Here is a 26,268-nt window from a genome sequence, read left to right on the forward strand (position 1 = left end):
TAGGGCGGATACACTGCCTTCTGGTCTGCCTCTTTTCACATGGCTGAATCTAACTGCTCCCTGTTAAGACCAGCGTAAGATAAGTTTTTGTTTGAGCTATTGTTTTTCTAACTCATTCATAATTTAGTTTATAAGTATGTTTAGCCGTTGTTTTTGTGGGAATATATGTCTGAACCATATGTTATGAGCATTGTAAAAAAAAAAAAAAAAAAATTAGCATTTTATTGCATTTAAGCTAGGGGACTTTTTCTATGTAAGTTCGGCAATTGTTCTTTTGTTGTATATAGATCCTCATTTTAAAAAAAAATTGTTATACCGTTTGAGGCTCAGCTCAGGTATTTTAATTTTTCATGTTCCTTATCCGATTACTCGATTATTCGAACTAACTAGTCTATCGATTAATCTACTACTAAAATATTCAATAGCTGCAGCCCTAAAACCAAGTGATTCGCGCATGTCTGTGCAACAGGAGGATCAATTTGTAGAGATCACAAATGATGGCGACCTTAAACATATATTTGAGACAACAACTCTACGAGGTTCTGGATGAAAGGCATTCCGGAATATCCTGAGATCGCTAGGAGAGCATTGAAAACCGTGCTACAATTTCCAGCATTGTATCTTTGTGAAGCGGGCTTCTCTCACTCTCCCATCACACACTGATGGGACCATCTCGTTTCAACGAAACAAGCTCAGGCCTCGCACTGATTCATCGGGTGAGTTCAATTTTCTCTGCACTTAACACGACGGAGCTAAAAACAAGTGTTATTTTATATTTGCTGTATTTTTCTGCCGCACATTGCCGGTGTTTTGACAAATTTTGCAAGCGCGTAACGTTAAAAACTGCCGCAAATACAGCGATTCCAAAGTAAACACTACAAACTTTCTTTAAAGAAATATTAACTCACGTTTGCCATGTTAGCTGCACACAACAACTGCACGCAGCTCTCTCACTTAACGACTTCGCCGTGTCGTTAAGCATTAATTTACGCCATTTTCGTGTTGCACATGTATGTTTATGATGTAAATACCGTAATTTCCCGAATATAACGCGCACCTTTTTTCCCCCCAAAATCAACTTGTAAAATCAGGGTGCGCATTATAAACGGGTACATGGATGGAGATATATATATATATATATATATATATATAAAAACCGTTTTTTTTTTTATTAACACGGCCACGTTGTGTTGAAGAAACGTATGCAGCGACCCGTTGCCGACCATTACGGTACGTGACGTCACCATTTTGTTTCGGTAATACTTCACTCTAATCAGCCGAATGATTTCGTCTGTGTTAAATTCAGCTTTTTTCACTCTTCATAAAGCACAGAATTTGGTTTCTTGAACTCATTTGAGTTAACGTTTATTGCAGCTCCGCAACTCGGACCATAACAAATGTAAGCACACAGACTTCCTGTGTCCGTCAACTATATCTGTCCCTCGGGAAACTCAAACCCAAATAACAATAGTTCCTATTGTTACTGTCGTGTTGACAGCGATGTGCTCTCACGGATTTCCGACTTATATTCTCACTTTCATTTTACCTTATCAATCCATGGAAGAAACATTTATTCATCATGATGAAACGAGCAAGTTATACAGCTGCCTTTAAAAGAAAAGTCACATCTGTTTTGTTTTCTCCTAGATTCTGGTAAGTTGGAGAAGTTGTCAAATCATATTACTACCGTAAATATTGTCAGTTTATGGTAATGTTTTGAACTACCAATGTGCTACGCTTGTGCTGTTTTTCACCAGTCAGTAAAATGACATTTCTGTAACTAAACGAGTTCTGTTTTCTTGTATTCTTCTATTTATTGGTGCTAAAATTAGGGTGCGCGTTATAAACGGGTACAATAATTTCCCCTAGATTTTACAAGTAAATTTGGGGTGAGCATTATACACGGGTGCGCCTTATATTCGGGAAATTATGGTAGTTTTTTTAGCACTGTTGGATAACACTGAGTCCAACTGAATATAAAACAGGGCTTTTTCACCGCCACAAAAGCGTTGGGAGCAAAATTTTATAAGGGTGAAAAATTTGGCAGAACACCGGTCCGTGGTGCAATAAAGGTTGAAGATCCCTGCTTTAGATCACTAACCTGGTTTAGTATGAGTGCATGTTGTAGGTTGATCTGCTCTTGACTACTGGATGTTGCCGTCTCCACCTCCCTCAGAGAATCTTCCCTCACTCTGCTCTGATAGGCTGGTTCTGACGGCGACGTTCCCCCGCCATCCTCAGAGTCCATATCCTCCGAAGGTATCTGATGCAGTCTAGGCTTCTCACTGGACTTGGACATGAGCTGCACATGCACACATACAAAGTTGTGATCAAGTCATCTAAAGAAATATATTCATTTTATTGATAATATACTTTAACAAAAGTCACACCGATAAATACGTACCATGATTATGGCCATTTTCAACAAGCAATTCAGTTTTGTTTAGTTCATTGTGGTATTTTATATACAGTACCAACATTCGATACAGTCCTTTCCGGGTTACAATGACAGAGGTGCAATAACTACAGGTCACAAGATAACACTGGGGTCTGTTGCTAGTAAATTATCACTTTACACAGCTTTCAAACAAGCAGTGGCTTTTTCGTCAACAATGACGATAACGAACAAAGGCCCAGGGAGTAACTCACAGCGTGGCTGCTGAGGATCTTTTTTAGTGTTTCCCCATCCAAAAACGGCCGTTTGGGTCCAAATTTGTCATGCTTACATGTGCGCAATAGCAGTACACACGCACACACAATAGTTTACGTGTTACTAAAAAGACAGCTTTCTATTTGAATGAAATATTTATTGTCATCATCATCGGTATCATTGACAATTACAAAATTTGGTATGATTTGCCCGGAGGAAGAGAGAACCAAAGAAGGACAAGGGGCAGACGGGAGAAGCATATGCTTATCATTTTTTCCATCCCCCAAAACAGCTAAAAGACGCTCAATCAAACATGGTAGAGTTGCATTCATCACATTACATGAGCTTTTTCTTTTTTTCCCTTTTTTTTTTTCACATGAATTATCTTCTCAAAAGTTATTAATTGCATGGCACTTAAGCAATGTTGTCACTGTATATGAGTTCCTTGATTAGGGTGATTGTCAAGTTTGTGTAGGGAGGGATAGCCGAGGGATTTTCCTACAGTGTGAGTTTTTGTATTGGAAATAAAAGTGCCCGTGTATTACAATGCGAATCCCCGCAGCTAGACGGCGCAAAGAACCACAAACACATTTGAAAACCTAAAGGTCAATAAGCCTCTGTTTAACACCTCCTTTTCACAACATTAAAATAAATTGGACATGAATACAACCGCTCTCTGAACGGCGTCAGCATCAACAATAATAGGGCTACAATGCAAACCTGTCTTACAAATTGAAGACATTAAAAGGTAGATAGAACATCATAATCACCTTAATTTTTGACCTCAAATTTAATTTTTAAAAAATTCGCTGTTTTTGTAAAGAAAAAAAAAATGCTAATTTGTATTTGCGCGTCTCCTCTGTCAAGTTTACTTTTCCGTTTCAATAGCGCCTTATTCAACGTGACCAGTAGCAAGCAAGGTGTCAGGTGGTGACCATGTTATCAACAAAAAAATTTCAACATATTTTTAATCCCTAAAGTTATATACTCTATTGTTTCAATAGGTTTTATTTTATTGTAACAAAGACAATTTTAGATTCCCGCCAACACCAGGGGGTGCTGCAGCACCCTCAGCACCCCAATTCCCGCTCCACTGACAACGAAAATATTTCATCGACGAACAATTTTTCCTTTCTTCCGAAAGCTGTAGATCTCGACATCCCTGTGCACGGCATGCAGATTGTATTTACCGTACTGGCCCGATTATAAGACTGTTTTTTGCATTGAAATAAGACTGAAAAATTGGGGGTCGTCTTATATTTGCGGTCTAGACATTATACCCATTCACGACGCTAGGTGGCGCAAGATATCATTGAAGTGAATGCTGAACTTGAGGAGTAATGTTCTGTCATGACAGATCTCAGCTACTCTCAAGTTTAACCAGTTTGCATTATTTTATTGCAATGTTTTTCCTTATTCAGATATGTTTCAAGACTACAGTTACAGTTAGACTTCACTTTGATGGTTAATGCAGTTATTGCAATTTTGTTGTTTTAACACAATAGATTGGTTTATTTACATTTCAAAAACCAGAAGCCATTCATTTACGAATGTGATTGCACTTTAGTTTACATATTTAAATGTTCAGATATTAAGATTTGACTGAGGCAAAATAACATGCTTTTTCTCTCAAATACTGTATAATGTTATAATCATTTGTTTCAGATGTACTGTAATTATTTTCTGTATAAAAATTAATTTGGTGTTCAAAAAGTCTTTTTTTCAAACTTGTGTCTTGAAAAAGAGGGGGTCGTCTTATAATCAGGGCAGTCTTATATTCAGGCCAATGCGGTATTAGGATCATGGAAGTTCCCACTTGGGGGGGGGGGTGTATTTATATATATCTTGTATATACATAATATAATAAAAATATATATGGAAACACAGCACTGGCCTGCTTACTATAATCCATGACTGCACTAATGTTAGTTACTTTATATTATAAAGTATTATTGTGTATGTACTAGGGCTGTCAAAATTATCGCGTTAACGCGCGGTAATTAATTTTTTAAATTAATCACGTTAAAATATTTGACGCAATTAACGCACATGTCCCGCTCAGACAGTATTCTGCCTTTTGGTAAGTTTTACAGCAAGGCTTTTTGTGCTGCAGCACAAACAGCGAACTCTTGTGGTCGCCTTGCGACATGGTTTATTTTTTACTTGCCAGTTCATATGGCTGCACAACGTCTCGGGCTGAAGCCTACGTTGTAATGTTGTGCTTATATGATCCTTGGACAAGATTTGTCCGTAAGTATGGTTGTTGTAAAGAATGTACATATTATGTTAGTAAGCGAAATGTTCTATTTTTTTTGTATGAGACTCTTTTTGTTTATGTTTAGTGAACCTGTATAGCGTGCTAAGCTAACGTTGTTGCTAATGCAATGCTTGTGTACTTTTTTTTTTGTAGTTTTATGACTGTCTAAAGAGGAAAATGGTTTGAGGCTTTTTTATTAATAAATCAGATGAAAAAGGAAGAAGTCTGATTATTAAGGCATCGTTCACTAGCTGTCTAGCTTTGGAAAAAGTAGACGCTTCGGAGTGAGGACAGCATAGACAGATTTAAATGACAGTAGAGTGAAATGCCCACTATAGTCCTTATGTACCGTATGTTGATGTACAGTGGGGAGAAATATTTGATACACTGCCAATGGATTTTTCCATTGGCAGTGTATCAAATACTTGTTCTCCCCACTGTATATATCCATCTTGTGTCTTATCTTTCCATTCGAACATTTTACAGAATATATATAATTTACAGAAAAATATGGCATATTTTATAGATGGTTTGAATTGCGATTAATTGCGATTAATTACGATTAATTAATTTTTAAGCTGTAATTAACTCGATTAAAAATTTTAATCGTTTGACAGCCCTAGTATATACATATAGTAGTATAATATAAAATTAATACTATATATTTAATTTTTATTACTATGACTATGTGTGCCTTTCATTCAAAATAATTTTGGTAATATTTCAGTGTCCCCTCTGCTTTATTTTTTTTTCAGGTTAAATCAAACAAAATTTGAACTTGCACTTTCCCCTCCCCAAAAAATGCGGAATGCACACCAGAAAGAGCACAAACTCACACAAAGTATTCTGAAAATGATTGTCCGGGACATGAGGCCCATTGCAATTCATTTTAACATTTAGAACAATATAGACATGCCACAAAAAGAGTAAGAATTGTTTTGACTCCTGTTAAAAAGGTGAAGTCACATTGTTTCCGTTTACATTTTTTTTTTTGCACTAGTTAATGCAAGCAGCATGTGACCTCATTGTTTGTGATTTATTATTGATATTTATGTTATTTATTTAAACGTTAATAAAGAATTTAGGTGTTCTAAAATGTTTTTTGTGAATTAATAAGCTTCAACAAAAATTTCATTATTAAATTTGTAAAAAAAAAAAATATATATATATATATATATATATAATAATAAAGAAATATTAGTCAACTAATCATAAAAATAGTCAGCTGACTAATCGGGAGGAAATTAGTCGTTTGGGACAGCCCTAGATTTTAGCAAGAGAGACTATGCAATGCAATCTTGCATTAGCCTTTGAAGGTCTGTGCTGAGTGATCATTAAACATTAAATGTAACTCGTCGTGTTAGCATAGAATTCGGGTTATCATTAGCATAAACTTTAGCATGGCGAGCCTCCTTTTAAACATTCGGACAACATTTTCTACATACAGTTTGTGGAACCTAGGTGGGTTTAAATGAAAGTTATGAACTACTCTTGCTGCTGAGTGTGTATTATAACATAGTTAGTATTGTCTTTGTAGACGCTACAATATGCGCTCATCTGTCCATGTTTATTTTAGCAACCTTTATTTTTGGACTAAGACTTTTGAATTTTAAGGACGAAAACATTTTGAGTAACTGTCGCCTAAAACAAGACAAAATTTAACATTTTGTTGACCAAGACTAGATGAAAACTAAGACAATTTGAGATGACTAAAATATGACTAAGACTAATACGTATTTTCGTCCAAAAGGCTAAGACAAAAATTAAAAGGGCTGCCGAAAACAACACTGCAAACAAACAGCATAACCTTCTTAGAATAAGTATAACTGCATATGTTGGACAATCTCTACTGTTGTTTACTACACAGATTTTATGAGAACTAAGCTAACTTTAATGTGTTTCCGCTGCCATTTCCGGTTACATTTGAAGACATTGGCATTTCCAAAAGAACAAAGATCCTGCTACCTTGCCAAGGTGAGTCTGCTGTTTTAATCGCTCTAGTAGTTGCGTGTTGTGGTGCTGTTGGAGTAGATGTGAGTGAAGGGTCCTTGGGCTCTGCGGGAGGGGCTCTGAACGTGTTCTGCTGAGAGGCTTGTGGGCCTGCGCGCCACCTGGAGACAGTTGGTCCAAATGGGGGGAAAATTGAAGTGGGACTGATTCGAGTCCTGGAACTAGTTTGAGACAGATGGACAGAGGGCAAGAGGCATCACAATGTGTTCCAGGAGGAGAAACAGATTCAACAAACACATAGAACAGAAGCAAATCATAAATTACAGAGAAGAATTTGGAACAAATAAATTTGGATACGGTCACAGGGAGGGCCTTGGCCATATCTAATACAAAACTGAGGCCCATTGGTTTCCACAAATTTATTTCAATATTGCTAAAATATGTTCATTATATATACTGTAATAACCAAATGCGTTCAACAAGTTTTTTTTTTCCCTCCGGACTACAAGTCTCGGATTTTTTTCATAATTTAACTGGGCCTTTGAGTTATACTCAACTTGTATAATGTTGAAATAAACTCTTGCATCTTCTTAAATATTATTTCACAATGACTTACAAGGTTACCCACAATCAGGTGTGAGAGGGTGCTTAGAGCGTAATTGTTTATATATAATCAAACCAATGTAATAATGATTAGCAAAGATTATCGATTTGGAACTGGAATTTACTTTAAATGAACAGAAGCAGAAGGAGGCCATCGTCTCTGTTTTGTTTGACAAGATGCCGTTTGTTAAGATGCTCAAAGTAGCTATTGAAGTCTGGGAAGTTTTAATAAAATTGTCCTTGAAGCTGAGCAAAGGAAGATCTGAGCACCGAGCTGAGAACAGACACACTAACGATTTGGAGGCCAGCCAGACGAGAACTTGTCTCTTCAACGAAGTATACAAAGCTTGCTCGGATTAGATGTAGTTACTACAGTTAAACTACACCGTCCGTGAGCGAAGTATTACCCAAAACCGTGAATAAAAGTGAGTGTATGCTATGAAAGTTAAAGAAAGCTGACAAAGTGGTTATTGTTGAACTGAAACGCTGCAACATTACAGCTTGCAAAGCTAAAGGAAGCTTATACATTAGCACTAGCACTCCGTTACGTGTGACTGTGTGCAGCGCGACTAGCTGTGTCAGTGGCTGACACCAAGTTTTGCTATTCAATTAAATTTTAACAATACTTTTTTGTAGCTGAAGTAATACAAGTGACTATGGTTGACTACTTGGTAAAGACAAATGTCAGACAAAACACATGCGAAAATGCGATTGATAATATTGTAAGAATTTCCATGTTTTATTTGTCTTGATGCCTTTGTTTAACTAGCGCGACTTATAATACGGATGGTAGGTTGACTGAACACTAAATCTCCATTGGAATAATTGTTGGTGTTAATGGCTTAAAAATGCAGCAATTAATTGTCAACTAAGCGATTAGCAAATTAATTGACAACTATTTTGTTAAACGATTAATCGTTTAGGACCTTCTTCACCTTAAATTTGTCTAAATTATTGAAATTAAACATATAACTTCTCAGTTGTAAATATTATTAGGTTTCTCATTATATTTTTGTTAAGTCAAACTAGGACATGAACAAAAACATGCTTTTACTTTAGAAAACAACAATTCACATTTTTGCCAATTATTGGACATCTTACTGTCTAAACTAGCTTTTTAAAATGCCTGCAATAACTACTGTAGTTTTCGCATTATAAGGCGCACCTGACTATAAGCCCCACCCACCAAATTTGACATGAAAACTGCATTTTAGGGCTGCAGCAATCGATTATTTTAGTAGTCGATTAATCGATTAACTATTTAGTTCGAATAATCGAATAATCAGATAAGGACCATAAAAAAATTAAAAATACTTAAGCTGAGCCTCAAACGGTATAAGAAAAAGAGGATCTACAGTATGTACAACAAAAGAACAATTGGCTAACTTACATAGAAAAAGTCCGCTAGCTTACATGTTATAAAATTCTAACATTTTTTTTTTTTTTTTTACAATGCTCTTTACAAATGGTTCAGACACATATTCCCACAAAAAATGGCTAAATATACTGATAAACTAAATTACGAATGCATTAAAACGAACATTAGCTCAAAAAAAACCTTATGTTGGTCTTAACAAGGAGTAGATGGATTCAGCCATGTGAAATGAGGTAGACTAGTGGGCCCTGTATCCACCCAAATCAATAAAACTAAATGCAAACACTTACAAAACAAACCATTACAACACCACTTTAATTAAACGAATACACCAAGCAGCCAAATTTAATTAGATTTTTTTTTTTCCTAATCGAATACTCGAGTTAATCGATTAATCGTTGCAGCACTACTGCATTTGTTCACAGATAAGCCACACTGGACTATAAGTCGCAGCTGTTCTCACTGTATTATAGGTTATTTACACCAAAATATATTAACCGGTAACACTTTATTTGACAGTGGCATCAGTTGGCTGCAAAGTTTCAAAAGGCTTCATTTGACCATCACTGCTCCCTTGAGGGAGACAGTCAACCTCTGCTGCCACCTGCTGTCAACACTGTTGTCGTCCAACATACCTCCTAGCAATGATTGCAGTGCTACAAATGTAAATAACAATCAAAATTCATGTTCAGTGGTAATTATTTCTTCAATTACTGTTCGTTGTTTCATTCATTTCAAGTTATAGTATTTGGTAACACTATTTAACAGAGGCGCCATAAGACTGTCATTAGACAATCATAATTATGACATGATGAGACTGTCATGAGCATCAATGAATGCTAATAACAGATGTCATTTAGTGTTATCCGGCAAATTCTCACATTTTGAATGGATGTAAAAATTCCAAGATGGACACAAATGGAGTTCGTGACATAATTTACAGGATGACACTTAAAGACATCTGTCATAAGCATTCAGTAATGCCCATGATAGTATCATGTCATAATTATAACTGTCTTATGACGCCGTTGTCAAACAGAATGTTACCTATCAACCCAAATAAATCAACAAATAAACCGCACTGCACCATAAGCCGCAGGATTCAAAATGAAGGAAAAAAAGTAGCGTCTCATAGTCCGAAAATTACAGTAATCGATTAAATCGATTAATAAATGACTTGCCAACGAATTTGATAATCGATACAGTTGAAGGAAATAGTCATCTATTTTGTCTGGATTACCACTTACAACATGCCGAAAACAACTTTGAGGTAAATTGTGAGGGTAACTGAAAACGTGACATTTACCTGATTAATCGATAAATCGTTTAATTAATCATGCGATTAATCGAGTATGAAAATAATCGTTAGTTGCAGCCTTAGAATGAGTGTTTTTCTATTTGTGCCCTGCGACTGGCTGGCAACCAGCTCAGAGTGTACCTGTGTCTTGACACTCAGTGATATATGCGACATGGAGTTTTTGGATCGAAATTAAGTAAGTACGCAATAAAATCTCGTTAAAGTCACAGCGTCTGCAATTCTGCTCTCACCTCCAGATAGGGTTTTGCTGTTCAAACTTTTAAATGCCCTCCTGTTCAAAATTTTTCTTCCCCCAGAAAATTGAGATTTTAAGCTTTCTAACAATGTATCACACATGCATATCGACAATTTGGAAATTTGGCCAAATTGGGGGTCTCAGAGCGGAACTTCAAGTCACCTGAGTGTTTTCCGCCATATCTATATATTGGTTTACATTGAGCTTTTCTGAATCAAATCTACATAGTATTTAAAGTGTGTCTTACCAGTGAGTAGTGGCGCATGTACCAATCCGGAAGGCTCCAAGATGATAACAGGAAGTCGTGAGCTGAGCTGCCCAGCTTGATCTTCTCTGCCTAGGGGCAACAACACCTGTGGAGCTCCGGCTGTGACCAGGGGCCCTCGACTAAGCTTCAGATGGGAAAGCTCACCTTCAACCTGCAAAATAGTGCATTCTATGTAGTAGCGTTTTGTTACGTCATGCCATTTTATCGCAGATAGATTTAGATCAAAACTGACACTTATTGGTGCTACAGTTTTTGAGGATTGGGGGTATTTTCAGTGGCCTTCAATTATTTACTATTACTGATCAGACCCAGTCCCGACCCTATCTACCATGACTAACGTGAGTCCGGTGTACAATGTATAATTTGAAATTTATTTTTCCAGGTGCCACGTGTCTGTTTTTTGTTGTCCTGCGTGTCACTCTACTACCATCAGTGGACTTTTAATTATAAATTACATGTTATGAATGCTATTTGTGAGAGTGCTGGGCTTACCCTGGCATTGGCTGGTAGTCCCAGTGTAATGGTGGGCAGAGTGGAAGGACTCTGGATGGTGAAGTTTGCCAGAGTGCCATCTCTGAGAAGCAGCTTCTGTGCCTAATAAACGTCAGGTTTTTTTTTTCTTTTAGAAACAATACACAACAATTGCAATATACAGGGTGTCCATAAAGTCTCTTTACCATTTAAAAAAATATTTAAAATGCAATTGATTAGATATTTTATTCAGATTTGTTCTATTGTATTCAGTGTTTATTAAAGTTTTTTTTATCGAATAATTTTTCTTTATCAAGACATCAATTTTTGCAAATGTTTACCTTGACCTTTTTAATTGAATATGTGGCACCACAACTGAATGACCTTCAACAACCATCATTTTTCAGCAAGATGGGGCACCACCACATTGGGGTGTGCATGTTCGTGGGTTCCTCAATCAAATATTTCCAGACCGATGGATTGGAAGGGATGGGCCAATTCCTTGGCCGCCACGTTCACCAGATATCACTTCCCTGGACTTCTTTCTATGGGGCTAGACATGTGCCGGTTACCGGTTTTACGGTTTACCGTGGTGTGAAACGTCGCGGTTTCAAAACCACTAAAATTTTCGGTCATACCTTAGTACGGTATTCGCTATTTTTCATGTGGCAAAATGCAGCCGAAGTTGCTTGGTGCGGTAGCGCTCACCCTTCCTCTGTTTGTTGCCGTGAGTGTCAGTGACGCTATTCTGCTAAACAGCCAGCAAACCCAAAAACACACCCTCTAAACACAAGGCGTACTTTTCTTCAATTTATTGAGCTCTCAAATCGTGGTGAAATATACAAATGAAAACATTTAAAATGTTGTACAATTCGATTTTTCCACGTGTGATTAGGTTCAACAGGATAGCAGTAGCACCATTAAAAAGTTCGCCAAAAACAAAACACACATTTTCCTTTCAAATTCAATATACAAACTAACTAAAACTTACAAAGACGAATGTTAGGCTAGGCTAAGCTGGGAGAGCAGCTTCGTCGAGGTTTTATGTCTCACAGCCGCTGAGTGAGAAACAAGCTTGAATGAAGGGGGAAAGAAAAAGGATCGCGTCAAAGATCGCTAATTGAGAAAGGTCTCACTCCTCACATTTTTTTTTTTTTTAGATGAAACCTTTCCTCAACAATATTTACATTTTAACTAATTTATAAAACTAACTTATACATTTTTAACTAACTTATTAACTTATGAATTCTTTGTTCTTTTTAACAACAAAGGCATGGCATCATGTAGACCAGAGTTGACACAGTGGCTGAAAATGGCGAAGTATATATTTTTATTTAGAATTGTTTTTACTTTTTTATAGCAATTATTTTGTTCTTACTCTAATATTGAGCAACTTGAGCTGTGGCTGTGGGTATAGTCTAGGTTCTATTTATTTTAATTTTATATAAAATATTTGTTATTTTTTGTTAATTTATCTATTTTCACATTATATTCATGTTCCAATTTGCAAATATGTTTTGAAAAAATATCCTGTTCAATGGGAAAAAAAATGTTTATTTCTTTTTTTTTTTTTTTTTTTAAAACCCATACATCTCAAAATTTTGGAGCTATAATTGCAATACCGTGATACCGTGAAACCGCGGTATTTTTGCTCACGGTTATCGTACCGTCAAAATCTCATACCGGCACATGCCTATATGGGGCTATGTTAAAGATATCGTGTATCCAACAAAGATAAGGGACATTACTGACCTTAAGCGAAGGATTTCTGATGCCATTGCCACAATTGATAAGGCTATGCTACAGCGAACATGGCAAGAAATTGAGTACCGTCTTGAAGTGCTTCGTGCAACTAATGGTGCCCATGTAGAAGTGTATTAAAAAAGGTAAAAAAAAAAAAAAAAAACCTTCAATAAAGGCTGAATAGAACAAATCTGAATAAAATATCTGATCAATTGCAATTTTTAATACATTTTTGAAATGGTAAAGAGTAGGGCTGTCAAAATTATCGTGTTAAGGGCGGTAATTAATTTTTTTAATTGATCACGCTACAATATTTGACGCACTTAACACACATACCCCGCTCAAACGGATTAAAATGACAGCACAGTGAAATGTCATCTTGTTAATTGTGTTTTTTTGGAGTTTTGTCACCCTCTGCTGGCGCTTGGGTGCGACTGATTTTATAGGTTTCAGCACCCATGAGCATTGTGTAAGTAATTATTGACATCAACAATGGCGGGCTACTAGTTTATTTTTTGATTGAAAATTTTACAAATTTTATTAAAACGAAAACATTAAGAGGGGTTTTAATATAAAATTTCTATAACTTGTACTAACATTTTTCTTTTAAGAACTACAAGTCTTTCTATCCATGGATCGCTTTAACAGAATGTTAATAATGTTAATGCCATCTTGTTGATTTATTGTTATAATAAACAAATACAGTACTTATGTACCGTATGTTGAATGTATATATCCATCTTGTGTCTTATCTTTCCATTCCAACAATAATTTACAGAAAAATATGGCATATTTTATAGATGGTTTAAATTGCGATTAATTACGGTTAATTAATTTTTAAGCTGTAATTAACTCGATTAAAAATTTTAATCGGTTGACACCCCTAGTAAAGAGACTTTATAGACACCCTTTAGAGGCAAACATTCAGTCATGATCCTTAAGACAATAGTGTGCAGAAACAGAAATTTTGGTCATTAATGTGGCCTAGGATTTCTTATGTTTTTGAAGGTCCCTTTTAAACTGTAGCTCAAAAACACGAACGGACATTAACCTAATTAGACACGTCATGAATCACACAAGCACAGCAGGTGTGACACTGGTTGCTATGTTTTTTTTACTTTTCTGTGATTAAATCAATTATGTATAAACAGCTGACACACTCAGCACTCCAGCAGGCTTGTGTGCCGCTGCATTAAACATGTCATTACTCACTATCTGGCCACACTCCATGCGCAAGAAACTACTCTTCTAATAATACATCTGCTTGTTTGAGACCAGTTGATTTTCCATCTCATAAGACAAATGAGGCTCCCCAGAGAATATAAAAAAACAACATTATTCATCAGTTATTGCGTTTGACAAATACTTTACATTTGTTTTAGTTAATGGATTTAGTAAAACACTGTATGCTGTATAAAACAAAAATTGTTTACTTGAGGTAGTTGTCTTTAAATCAAGAAAAAAAAAAAATCAACAACGAGCCCATTATGAAGAAAATCTTGATTTTTTAATTTTTTTCCCTTCATGCATGACAAATCCAAACATACAGCATTTATGTGTGTTAACAATTAATTCAACCAGAAAAGAAAAGGGCTGACGGGAGAAGCCGAAGCTTATTGAAACCCGTCCCCAGTATACCATATAGGACGCAGAAAATATCGAATATCAATATTTGACATTCAGATTTCGTAGTGATTACAAGTTTTTTTTTTTTTTTTTAATAATAACCATCCCCTCTGATTGTTTATTTTCCCAATAGTCCATTGTCGATCATGGCAATGTGCTCGTTATGATGATTAGATCCAGTAGATTAGTTCATAATTCAGTAGTTTATTCCGTTGATGTTGGATCCTTTCAGAAGACGACCTTGTTTGAGGAGAGCTATCTTATTCTTTTGATCAGTAAGCTTCATGCTGCCAGATCTCCGACTTGCTTGATAACTTTCGTTTTCTGGTCTTGTGTTTTGACGAAAATTCTGCAATCTGCGGTCCATGTACTCTCAATCTTTTAAATATGATACAATGCAACTGTAAGTAAACAGGTTTTTGTTTTCTAGAAAAACGCTGTTTTAATGAATGTCAAATATAGTACATACTTTTGAATACTTTTGAACATATGTAAGCCGTTTTTAACGATATATTGTAGCACCTACTATACCAATACACTGAAAAATAAGCTAGTAAATTTAATTATATTATATTAATAAACCACTCTAAAACTATATTCTCACAATAACTTTTCATTTATATGTTTGAATAAGAAAAGTATTATTAAAATTCGTAGCACTTATTTTGATAAATTGTACAAACATGCATGTGTGCCTTTGTTCACCTCGTGTGAGAGGCCGCCAGCAGATGGCACTAGCCCGTTTTCAGTGGGAAGACTGTCATTTGGGGAACTACAGCCGGAGACTGGAGTGCTGCTACTGCTGGGCGATGAATCTGCTGGGACACCACAGAGAGGGGGAAAAAAAACAAAAAAAGTGACTTACGAACGATGACACTGGAAAGGTTTGCCGTGGCGTCAATGCGACAATCTTGTTACCCAGAGTATCAGGTACTTTGTGTCTGACAGTGGGTGGAGCGCTTTCTTTGCGAGTGAGTGGGCTCTGGCGGGTGTTGAGATGTTTTTTCAGCTTGTGCTTCACTTTTAAATTGGGCTCCGATGCTGATAAAGAAAATAAAACAACTGGTGAGATAATTCAAGAGCTCATTACAAACTTAATTAATCGTCGCATCAGTCAAAATAGCACATGACTACAATGAGTATTAACACAAAGATGCTCCATGTAAAAAGATATGGCTGAAAACACAGACAAGACTGAAAAAGCAATTTCTGCTCTTGCACTCCTCTTTAAAAGAAACTGCAGTATTTTAAGCCAAAACAACTGTTGTGTTTGATAGAACAATATGTCTAGCAGATTAGCAGATTCATGGCGCATGAAGCCCCCGAACTATTTTTAATTTGTCCGTTTTACCCTGAAAACCCCCGTTTACAGACGTCGCGCAACCGCTTTTGTTTCAACCAAGCCATAATCCATAACACCATAAAAAGAAGGTAAGTAATTATATTATTCAAAATGTCTGTAATTTTTAGCTTAGAATCATTAATTGATGTCTAATATTTAGTTTAAAAAAAGAAAACGACTTTAAAAAATTATTCACTCTGTCTGCGAAATCCAGCTGTGGACATTCACAGCTGTGTGTTGACACTGAGTGATGATACATGCGACATGGGAGTTTTTAGATCCAAACAAGGTAAGTACGCGTTAATATCTCGTTAAAGCCATGGCGTCTGTAATTCTGCTCTCGCGTGCTCCCACCTCCAAGTAGGGTTTGCTGTTAAAAATCTTTTTTTTTTTTTTTTTTTTTAAAATGCCCTCCTGTTCAAATGTTTTCTTCCCCCAGAAAATAGAGATGTTAAGCTTTCCAATGATGTATCACACATGCATATCTGACAATTTTGAAATTTGGCCAAATTGGGGGTCTCAGAGGAACTTCAAGTCACCTCAGTGTTTTCCGCCATATACAAGCTACACAGTGAGAATGCATTCACTTATCTAGAGAATTATTCATTTACTGATATCAATCTGAGTTGCAACTAACAATTATTGACACAAATATTGATAAAAATCTAATAGTGGCAGTAGTAGCATTTGTTCTTTTTAATCAGATTCATTGAGTGTTGCTACCTTAGCGAGGGTGTAGGTTTGGTCTCAACGTTGGTAGGGACAATATAACAGCATAACCTACATGTCCACTTTTTGCTGGGGACGGGACATTAATAAGACCAAACAGACTGGGGACCAGGGATACATTTCTCATGAATATGAACCTATAATTAATTGATAGGCTAAATTGTCAATGCAAAATAAATCTGTTTTGACTTATGTTTTAATGTGTATTGGTTCAGGTGATAAACAAAATACATCTGTATTGACTTACACTTTAATGTGTATTGGTTCAGGTGATAAATCGTTCGATTCAGACCTTTGTTTTGAAAAACTACTAAACATTTTGAAATCTTCCAGAATAAATGTCTGGATTTTAGGAGCAAATTTAAATTGCAATATTTGAACATAAATTATATTAACATACACGTGTTAATCATCTCTTTAACTATCCACGAATGCAAAAAATTGTCTTAAGACCACTCAACATTGTGTGTCTAAATAAAGAAATTAAATATAACTGAAAAAAATTCGTAGTCAGGGATAAAAAAAAAATAAAAAAATAAAAGTTTAGTAAGTCTGATAAATGTCAACAGCTTCCTACTTTTATTTTGCAGGTTAGCAAATTCAGTTTAATGTCAACTTTGTCGTCTGACTTTTAATAGCAAAATTAGTAGTGCGTTCCCCACCTCCACAACATTGATTTCTTTTTACATTACTTACAGTGGCTGCTACTGATAGTGGTCGAAAAAAATTCAAACGGGGTGGAGTCGCACCTAAACCAGACTTTATTCTGAGGAACAAACTGGGTACACACTGGACTGCTGACCCATTATTTACAGGGCTCATAATCAAAGGTGGGTAGAGTAGCCAAAGGTTTTACTCAAGTAAGGGTAGTGTTAATTCAAAATAATATTACTCAAGTAGTTATCCCAAAAAAGGACAAGTAAAAAAGTGCAATAAAAAGCAATGAGTAACATTGTGAGTAACTGCTTACCATGTATGTTTTTTTGTTTGTTTTTTAAATATTATTATGCTTTACTAGCCTATTACATGGCCATATTAGGCCATATATATATATATATATATATATATATATATATCAAATTCCGACTAGAAAAATCTACAGAAATGAAATATCGCCCGTCCAAAGACCATGAGTGTCTAAGAGGGGTGAAAAAATTTCCTACCATGAAATTAAAATGATCATATCTCCAGTCTATCAATGCCAAATTTAAAACTGGGAGAGAGGACGATATCCCTGCGTTCGAGTGAAACTGTTTTTTTAATGGATCTGTACAGACGCCACGTGATTGAAAGGTAAACATTGGCCGTTCGACTGGAAGCTTTTGTGTGGTCATGTGAATATTGTTATGTGCGATTAGTATAATGGAGTCATGTGATTATGGTTGTGCTGTCCAATTGGTGAAACTGGTAGATCCAATGCCGGCATCTCTGGCTAAAATAAAGTAAAATCTAATATGTAGAATGAAGAGGAAAAATGTAATGACTAGTATATCCCAAAGTGGCGGAGTAAGGGTAGTGCTTCTTCATAAATCTACTAAAGTAAAAAGCAGTGTTGTCGTTCATCAACGAACAATTTTTTCATGACAATGTCGTCACAATGACGCTCTAAAAACGTGTCTTGGTGGATTAAAACATGACGAGATAGATACCAGTTGTTGTCTGACGAGAACGAGATGAAAATTCGCCTTACGTAGTTTCCATCATAAGTTCACAATGTGTGACATTTTCTTACCGTATGTGTGGTTAGCACGCATTTGAGCAGTGTTTGGTCGTTTCACTCATGTGATGTGCTGCGCCCCCACCCCTGCTCCACACACCGGTGAGTAAGGGTGTGCCCATTCCAGGCTCCTTTTGTGAAACGTGTGTCAGGTACTGCTTGGTAAATTTTGCTTTTTTATCTTGGCTGAATCTGCCATGTTGCTTTACCTTTTAAATGTCTGTGATTAAACCAGTACTTCTCAAATAGTGGGGCGCGCCCCCCTGGGGGGGCGCAGAGCGATGCCAGGGGAGGCGCATGTGACCTCGGGGAACATGTTTTTTTTTTTTTTTTTTTTTGCCGTACTGGAATAAAGTGTACTTGCACATCCACTCAGTAGGTGGCAGTGGCGCTCTCATTTTCAGAGTGCGCGCAGTATTTTTGAACTAAGGAAGAGCACTCAGCACACACAGACAACAGATAATGAAGAGCAGTGTGCTACCGCCGTTTTCCGACCGGACTCACTCACGCAGCGACCCACTGTCTTGTCCGGTTCTCACGTCGCCGCCCGAGAAGTGCCATTTTCGGCTTGGGATCGTCACGACGACCGCCCTCACCTACGGTTCTACCTCGGCCGCCGTGAATGCGCTTTTTTCGTGCCGTTTGCCTTTTAGCTTTGACTTTTAATGCAGTGGGTGATGATGAAAGACTACTGTTTACTGTGTCTAAAAATAATTATAGCAGACAGCCAGAAGCCAAATCAATTAAGACGCCACTTAAAGACATTAGACCCCAATCTCATTGTTAAGCCGCTTGGTTTTTTCAGTGAAAACGTCCCGAATATTGCCAACAATCGTCCTGCTTTGTCAGTGTTACATCAGTGAACCAGTGAGCATTGTTAGCATGCTCATTGCAAAATAACTCCACACCATTGCAAAGGAGGTAAATACTGTGGGCAGCAAAAATAAAAACTGTCCTGTCCAAGGACACTTTTTTCCCCCTTTTATTCAGTTTTGTTTTTTCGGTCAAATTTTTTGGCATATTGTCCTCATGAGTGAATGTTTCTAATCAATTTTAATTTGTTATTATTTACTGATTTTATTACATTTTATTTTTCTGTATCAAATGGTCAAAAATGTACATTGAGTATTTTTTAGTTTGGATGTGAATTTTTTTTAAAATTCAGGCAAATTGATGCACGTCAAGTCTTCTCTGTTACAAACAAAACAATGTTAATTAAGTTATACTTTATTATAAGTTGATCTATGTTACTTTTTTTCTTTATTAGAAAAAAAGGACAATGTTAGGCAGATGCGTATTTATAACAGTAATTTTATAGACAAATGATACTATTTACAGTGGCGGCAGAGAGTTTGGGGGGGCGCGAAACATTTACGTCTTCTTTGGGGGGGCGTGACAGAAAATAATTGAGAAGCACTGGATTAAACTAACTTGTAGCGTTAGCATAGCGTTTGCATTAGCATAGCGTTTATGTTAGCATTAGCATTTAGCGCGGTGGGTGTCTTCTTAAACTCCTAGAAAACATTTTACATACAGTTTGTGGCACCCTAGTGACTTTAATTAATTGCAAATAATGTGCCGTTTTTCTGCTGGTGATGTCCTTGTAGACTACAATTGTGTGCTCGTCTGTCCATGTCAAGCCTTTTATTTATTGACTGATTTATTCATGGACTAAAACTTTTGACGTTTGTAGAAGAAAATTTTGAGAATTGTCGACTAAAACTAGACAAAGACAAACACATTTTGAAATGTCTAAAAATCTGACAAAGACTAATAAATGTTTTCGTACAGAAGACTAAGACGATAATTAAAAGGGCTGACAAAAACAACACTGGTAAAAAGTACGGCTTGATAAAACTACTCTTAGAGGTAAATTTTTCTCAAAAAGTTACTCAAGTAAATGTAACTGATTAAATGTGACGCGTTACTACCCACCTCTGCACGCAATGTATAGAAAAATAACTCACTCATACTCACAGTATATGGACATTCTAGAGTTTTCAGTTAACCTAACATGCATGTTTTTAATGATTGGGAGAGAGTCAGTGAACCGACAGAAAACAAATGCAGCATGAGGAGGACATGCAAATTCCACACAAATAGGCCAGGGCAAAGATTGAAATCTCAAATCTCAGAACAGTGAAGCAGAGCTTCTAAACAATAATACACTGTGTTGGTCTTGGTTCGCCTACAATGCTTTGAAAAAAAATTTTTTTTCCTCTTCTACAATTCTTATTCTTACCTGCCCTTCGCAGACGTGTCCCTTCTGCACCCTCAGGTGAAGGCATTGAGGGCGATGAGACCAGAGTTTGTGAGGAAATGCTTGGTTCAGGACCCAGTTTTCTGTAGGCATATTTTTCAACACAAATTCAAATGAACTTTTAGCCTTTGAGAGAGTTAATGCAATTGAAGACATCCACCTAAAACATTTGACAAACTGTCTTATCATTGGATCCAGGGGTAGTTCTGATGGCAATTATATGAAACTTTGGGGATATGTTTTGAAAACATCCTGAGATTTTTGGAATTACATACATACAGGATTCTAGAATTACATGCATACATGCTTTATGGATATTAGATGAGTTCCAAAAAAAAAAAAAAGATTATTACATGCATTGCGATTCGACACGTGACTATTCGATTACGATTAATAAAGGTTAGAAAACAATGATTTTCCCTCATAACTTTATGACAGCCGCTCGTAGCGGAACGAAATTCAAGACACGTCTGCCGCCTGGACACCGTTAACGGGCGCAGGCACAACGTTATGATGGATGCTCCCAGTTACTGGGAGAGAGATTTAATCCTTTTTAAAAGACTGGAAAATAAATTTGTGTACGAGGCAGGCACAGAAGGGTCGCGCTTTTGTGCGCAAGTTATTTTTTAGAGCGAGAGGGGAAGAGAGATAGTTTGTTGCTCCTTGTCTTTCAAATGTCCAGCAATAGTTTTATGGCATTTCAATTGAAAAATGTCCTGAGTGTGTTGCTAAGACCTGTGTGCGTCTATAAGAAGAGAGTACACGAACCCTCTTGTACCCTTTATTGTTGTTTGTGAGATGTTAATAGTTAATTATAAATAGCTAATTAGCTAATTCGCCAACGTGTATTTGATATGCAGAACGTGTAAAACCATGATTAAGTACAGCAGTAACACTACAAACATGCGAAATAGTACAGAAATCTGTTGTTGCAAGTGCCGCCTGGGAGCCGACAGACGTGTGTGCGCGTGGGCGGGCAGGGAGAGAAGAAAGTGCGCGCACTGTAATGAGTGTGTGTGTAGCGATGTTGGAGGCTGCCGGACTTTTTGATGTGCTCGGCAATAAACGCCCCAAGTTAAAAGTGATCAAGAGCAGTTGTGATTTCCACCTGTCACTCCAAGAGTTACACAAGGGACGTAACACTGTGAAAAAATAGTATATTGGTTAAAAGAAGTCTTATTTCTAAAGGCACTTTGTGTCCAGAAAATGTGGAATTCATTCCACCTTTGTAAATTTTATTGTATTGTTGAGAGAAATAAGTACTCCCTTTAAAATGGTTAATGTTTTTGCAATTTCTTGTAAAAAAAAAAAAAATAATAATAAATAGAAAAGCAGCTTGAGGGCAGCTTTTTGTTGTATGGGCATGTTTCCATCGTTTCTGTTGAATCATAAGGATATTTTAAATAAATAATGGACGTTGGCTACTTTATTAACTCATTTGCTCCCAGAAACATATAAATACGTTCTATTTTTAAATGCTTCACTGTCCCAAAAACATATTTATACGTCTTTTGCGTTTTTGTTTTGTTTGTTTTTTTTTTGTTTTTTTGTTTTTTACAAGAAGCATCTATAGTTTCCGATCTATCTCCGACACAAAAAACATAGCTCAAAACCAATTTTAAAGCAATAAAGCTGGCCACTGGAGGGCAGTAGCGCATTTGGTAAGACCCTCAAACCCTATTCAACCACTACAACTTTATTGTGACCGTGCTAGTAACTTAGCATAGCCCCTCCGCAGGCTTGCCGCTCAGGTCCCCCACACGCTCGAGTGTCCTGCACAGAAACGCACACGGCCAAACCAGTTCCCCCCCAGGAATACAAGTTCCCCAGGCGAATGAGACAGTGGTCAACACAAAAGAAATACTAAAAAAAAAAATCCATCTTTACGAGACAGTCAGCAATGAGGGAAAAGTTTAACCGCTGTCGCAGCCACCAAATGTCATCTCTCAGTTAGGTAAGTGTGAATAAATTGTTACTTTGCTATCAAAAACTATATTTGGCTAGTTGTTCATGTTATTTTGTAAAAGGAAAACATTATTCAGTTGTTTGGGATGTAACTGAAGCAAAAAATAGCCGTGTTAAAGTCAAAGTTATGTTTGAAATTTTTGTGTTTAAAAAAAGCTCATTTTCTCCGTTTTTTCATCAGAAATTGGAAAATTGCTCAAACTAAGCTATGTTCTAATGCTGATTTCTAAAGAATGGAAAAAGATATGAACTTACTTTTTTTCTGCTAAGAAGAGAGTCTAATCTTTCTTTTGGTGGGTTCCAGGTTTACATAGCAATAGAACAGAATTTTCTGTGGGCCTTGCAAAATCAGTCAAAATCCAGTAAAACGGCCGGGAGCGAAGGGCCTTGCTCCGGTGAAAATGGCTGGGAGTGAACGAGTAAATCAGTAATGTACGATGCATCGATAATCGTGATAATCGCGATAACAATGATGATCGTCAATAGAGCTGTCCCGACTAGTCGACACAGTCGACGTCATCGATGACGTAAATCCGTCGACGAGCACAACATCCCGTCGACGGTTAATGAAGGGTTAAAAGAATATATGCGTGGAAAGTTCAGAATGTCGGACGCTTGAGGTGAATGTGGAAAAAAGACGACCTACTTTATCCGGCTATAAAACAGGCAGCCTTCTCCAAAACTTGCAGTTAAAAGGTGACACTTCAAACATCAAAAATCGCTGGTTAACAGCATTTGCAAAAGGAAAAAAAATCTATTGTAATCTAGAGTAAAGTTTAAATTAGCGGTTTAGCGAACGTACTTCCGGTGAACATAAAAGCATGTAATGTTCGTCATATAAATAACGATTTCTGGAGTTAATCCCACATACTTCAGATTCTACACTAAAAATACCTTTAAAATGACACCCTTTATGAAAATTCTGATTGGCAATGAATAATTATTATAATACTATTATATATGGTACCACAGTATACTATAATGTTAATGCTAGGTATTTTTTTAAGAATTGTTTTGAATCATTTTGGAAAGGTGAAGTCAGTGTTCTGAATCTGTTTACATTCCATTCTTTTGCACAAGTTAATTCTATCAGCATTTGAACTCATTGTTTATTTGTGATTTATTATTGTTATTTATCTGTTTATTTGTACTTTAATCAAGAATTTAAGTGTTCCGAAATGTTTTTGTGAATTGACAAGTGTAAAAAAAAAATTCATTGCTGAATTTGTAAAAAAAATAATTTAAAAAAATTATAAGATTAGTCGATTAATCGTAAAAATAGTCGGCTGACTAATCGGGAGAAAATTAGTCGTTTGGGACAGCCCTAATCGTCTATACCGTCCGTGATCATCGTTCAAAATCGAATCGTAGCACCCTGAATCGTAATCGAATAGAATCGTGGGGTGCCTAAGATGGCACACCCCTAATGGATAGACAGTACAGCAAACTTGTGTATGATTCTTGTATCACCTGTATGTTACTGATGTAGGACTCAATGTGTTGGAGCTTGTTCTTTCGAGTGCCGCTTGCTTTTGCTTCTTCAAAATGACTTCCTGGAGTTTCTGTTTCACCAGAGAACTGGCCACTGCACCTGTCACGCCAAGCCATCAAATAAGCATCAGATCAGTCAGGCGAAATATTCATGAATTAAAGAGCACAGATAGGTTTGCCCAACAAATGATCATCAAAGATCCTTCACACTGTAAGTGATTAATGGTTAAATATGTGAAAAGAACTACTAAATCTGCATTGACTTATTGTGACTATGGTGAACTAAAGTTCATGGGTAGATCACTGGTTTTGTGTGTTTTGTGTGTAGTGGAGCATTTGTGGTGACAGAAGGTGTTTAAGTCAATATTGAACCAATGACTGGTGTTCATATCCACTGCTATATTTAACCCTACTGTTGCAGCTCCCCTCAGTCAGGTTATATTTAACTAAAAGCAAACAGCTTCTTGGAACGGGGGAAACGGATAAATAAAATGATAATAAAGAAGATGTAGTCTTAGGCATGATAAGCACTAAAAATCTTTCCATGTAACCTTTTTAGCGTTTTGAAAAACATGACATAATTTGAGTTACAACTTTACAATTTCTCAGATACTAAGGAGTGTGTGTTTGCGTGTATGTGTGACCTTGAATGCACGAGTTCATGTCACCTGTGAACAAACTCACTTTGTTGACTCTTGTCTTTGTTTTTGAGCTGCTGCAATTCTTGTTGCTTCTCATGGTGTTCCTGTTCACGTCTTCTCTGCTCCATGTTAAACTAAACACCGTGCAGATTGTGTTAAATTAGCGTTTAAACAAGGGGTCTGCAACCCTGGTCCTCAAGAGCCGCTATCCAGCTTATTTTCCATGTCTCCCTCCTTTAACACACCTGAATCTAATAATCAGAATCGTTATCAGGCTCCTGCAGAGCTTGCTGAGGAGCTGATCATTTGATTCAGGTGTGTTAAAGGAGGGAGACACGGAAAACAAGGGGATAGCAGCTCTCGAGGAGCAGGGTTGCAGACCCGATTTAAACATTGATGTGCTTTTAACTTTGTCTTCCTTTGATGGCGCTAGACGTCCAATCCATTTTGACAGGGAGATTGGACATCTACTGCCGTCAATTGCATAGAAACATTCACAGCCAGTTTTCCCAGTTTAAATTATTTTCTATGTCAATCGTTATGAATGGCACGCAGTAAGTTAGACATATAACTTAAAATTTTGGACGGAAAACTGGATTAAATTGAAATTCTGAATATGGCGGAAAACACAGAAAAGACTGAAAAAGCAGTTTCTGCTTTTGCACCCCTCCTTAAAATAAACTGCTGTATTTTAAGCCAAAAGAACTGTTGTGTTTGAGAGAACAATATGTCTATATGTTGACATAGCAGATTCATGGCACATTAAGTCCCCGAACTATTTTTAATTTGTCCGTTTTACCCTGGAAACCCCCGTTTACAGACGTCATGCAACCGCTTTTGTTTCAAACTAGTCATAAGAAGAATGTGAGTAATCGTATTTACTATTCAAAATGTATGTCATTTTTAGCTTAGAATCATTAATTGAAAAAAAACGACTTTAAAAAATTATTCACTCGCATATTTTAAACTTTTAAACAAATGACGTCACAATGAAATAATTAGCGTCTGTAAATAAGTCATGGATATCTACTTCATAATTATCGCGTAATTGTAATTTTTTCGTTACTGTCGCATTTTCCTCAAATGTTTTAGATGATGAATAATTGATCCAAACAAAGAAAAATTGAGGAAAAACATTTAAAAGGGTAAATATATGAAAATGAAATCTCGACCACGCCTTGATGTCTGCGATTTCTGCATCTCGACCCTTGTTATTTTACCATGTTTCACCCATAAAATCCCCCCAAAATCCGGCTGTGGACATTCACAGCTGTGTCTTGACACTTGGTGATACATGCTACATTGAGTTTTTGGATCGAAAAGAGGTAAGTACGCGATAATATCTCGTTAAAATCATGGCGTCTTTAAATATGCTCTCGCGTGCTCTCCCTTCCAGTTAGGGTTTTGCTGTTCAAACTTTTTTTTTTTTTTTAAATGCCCTCCTGTTGAAAATTTTTCTTCCCCCAGAAAATTGAGCATTTAAGCTTTCCAATGATGAATCACACATGCATATAGGACAATTTCGAAATTTGGCCAAATCGGGGGTCTCAGAGCGGAACTTCAAGTCACCTGAGTGTTTTCCACCATATCCTTATTTGGCTATGCCAGGGGTCGGCAACCTTAAACA

At 36.6% G+C, this 26,268-nt stretch overlaps 1 protein-coding gene across 5 annotated transcripts in view; it reads right to left on the reverse strand.

Moving 5' to 3' along the window:
• Nucleotides 1-26,268, reverse strand: part of hdac7a (histone deacetylase 7a) — a 222,547-nt gene that overhangs the window by 38,544 nt on the left and 157,735 nt on the right. For 3 of the 5 annotated variants that reach the window (XM_057823103.1, XM_057823096.1, XM_057823088.1), the window contains exons 4-12: nt 24,685-24,775; nt 23,980-24,100; nt 20,527-20,627; nt 15,415-15,537; nt 15,202-15,314; nt 11,149-11,250; nt 10,636-10,807; nt 6,873-7,078; nt 2,102-2,302 (exon numbers count right to left, since the gene is read on the reverse strand). In XM_057823103.1, coding sequence (XP_057679086.1) covers nt 2,102-2,302; nt 6,873-7,078; nt 10,636-10,807; nt 11,149-11,250; nt 15,202-15,314; nt 15,415-15,537; nt 20,527-20,627; nt 23,980-24,100; nt 24,685-24,775 — 1,230 coding nt within the window. The remainder of the gene's footprint in view (nt 1-2,101; nt 2,303-6,872; nt 7,079-10,635; nt 10,808-11,148; nt 11,251-15,201; nt 15,315-15,414; nt 15,538-20,526; nt 20,628-23,979; nt 24,101-24,684; nt 24,776-26,268) is intronic. The other 2 variants (XM_057823122.1, XM_057823113.1) reach the window with 2 other exon arrangements.

Source organism: Corythoichthys intestinalis, chromosome 2 (assembly GCF_030265065.1).
Source record: "Corythoichthys intestinalis isolate RoL2023-P3 chromosome 2, ASM3026506v1, whole genome shotgun sequence".
NCBI classification, from domain to species: domain Eukaryota; kingdom Metazoa; phylum Chordata; class Actinopteri; order Syngnathiformes; family Syngnathidae; genus Corythoichthys; species Corythoichthys intestinalis.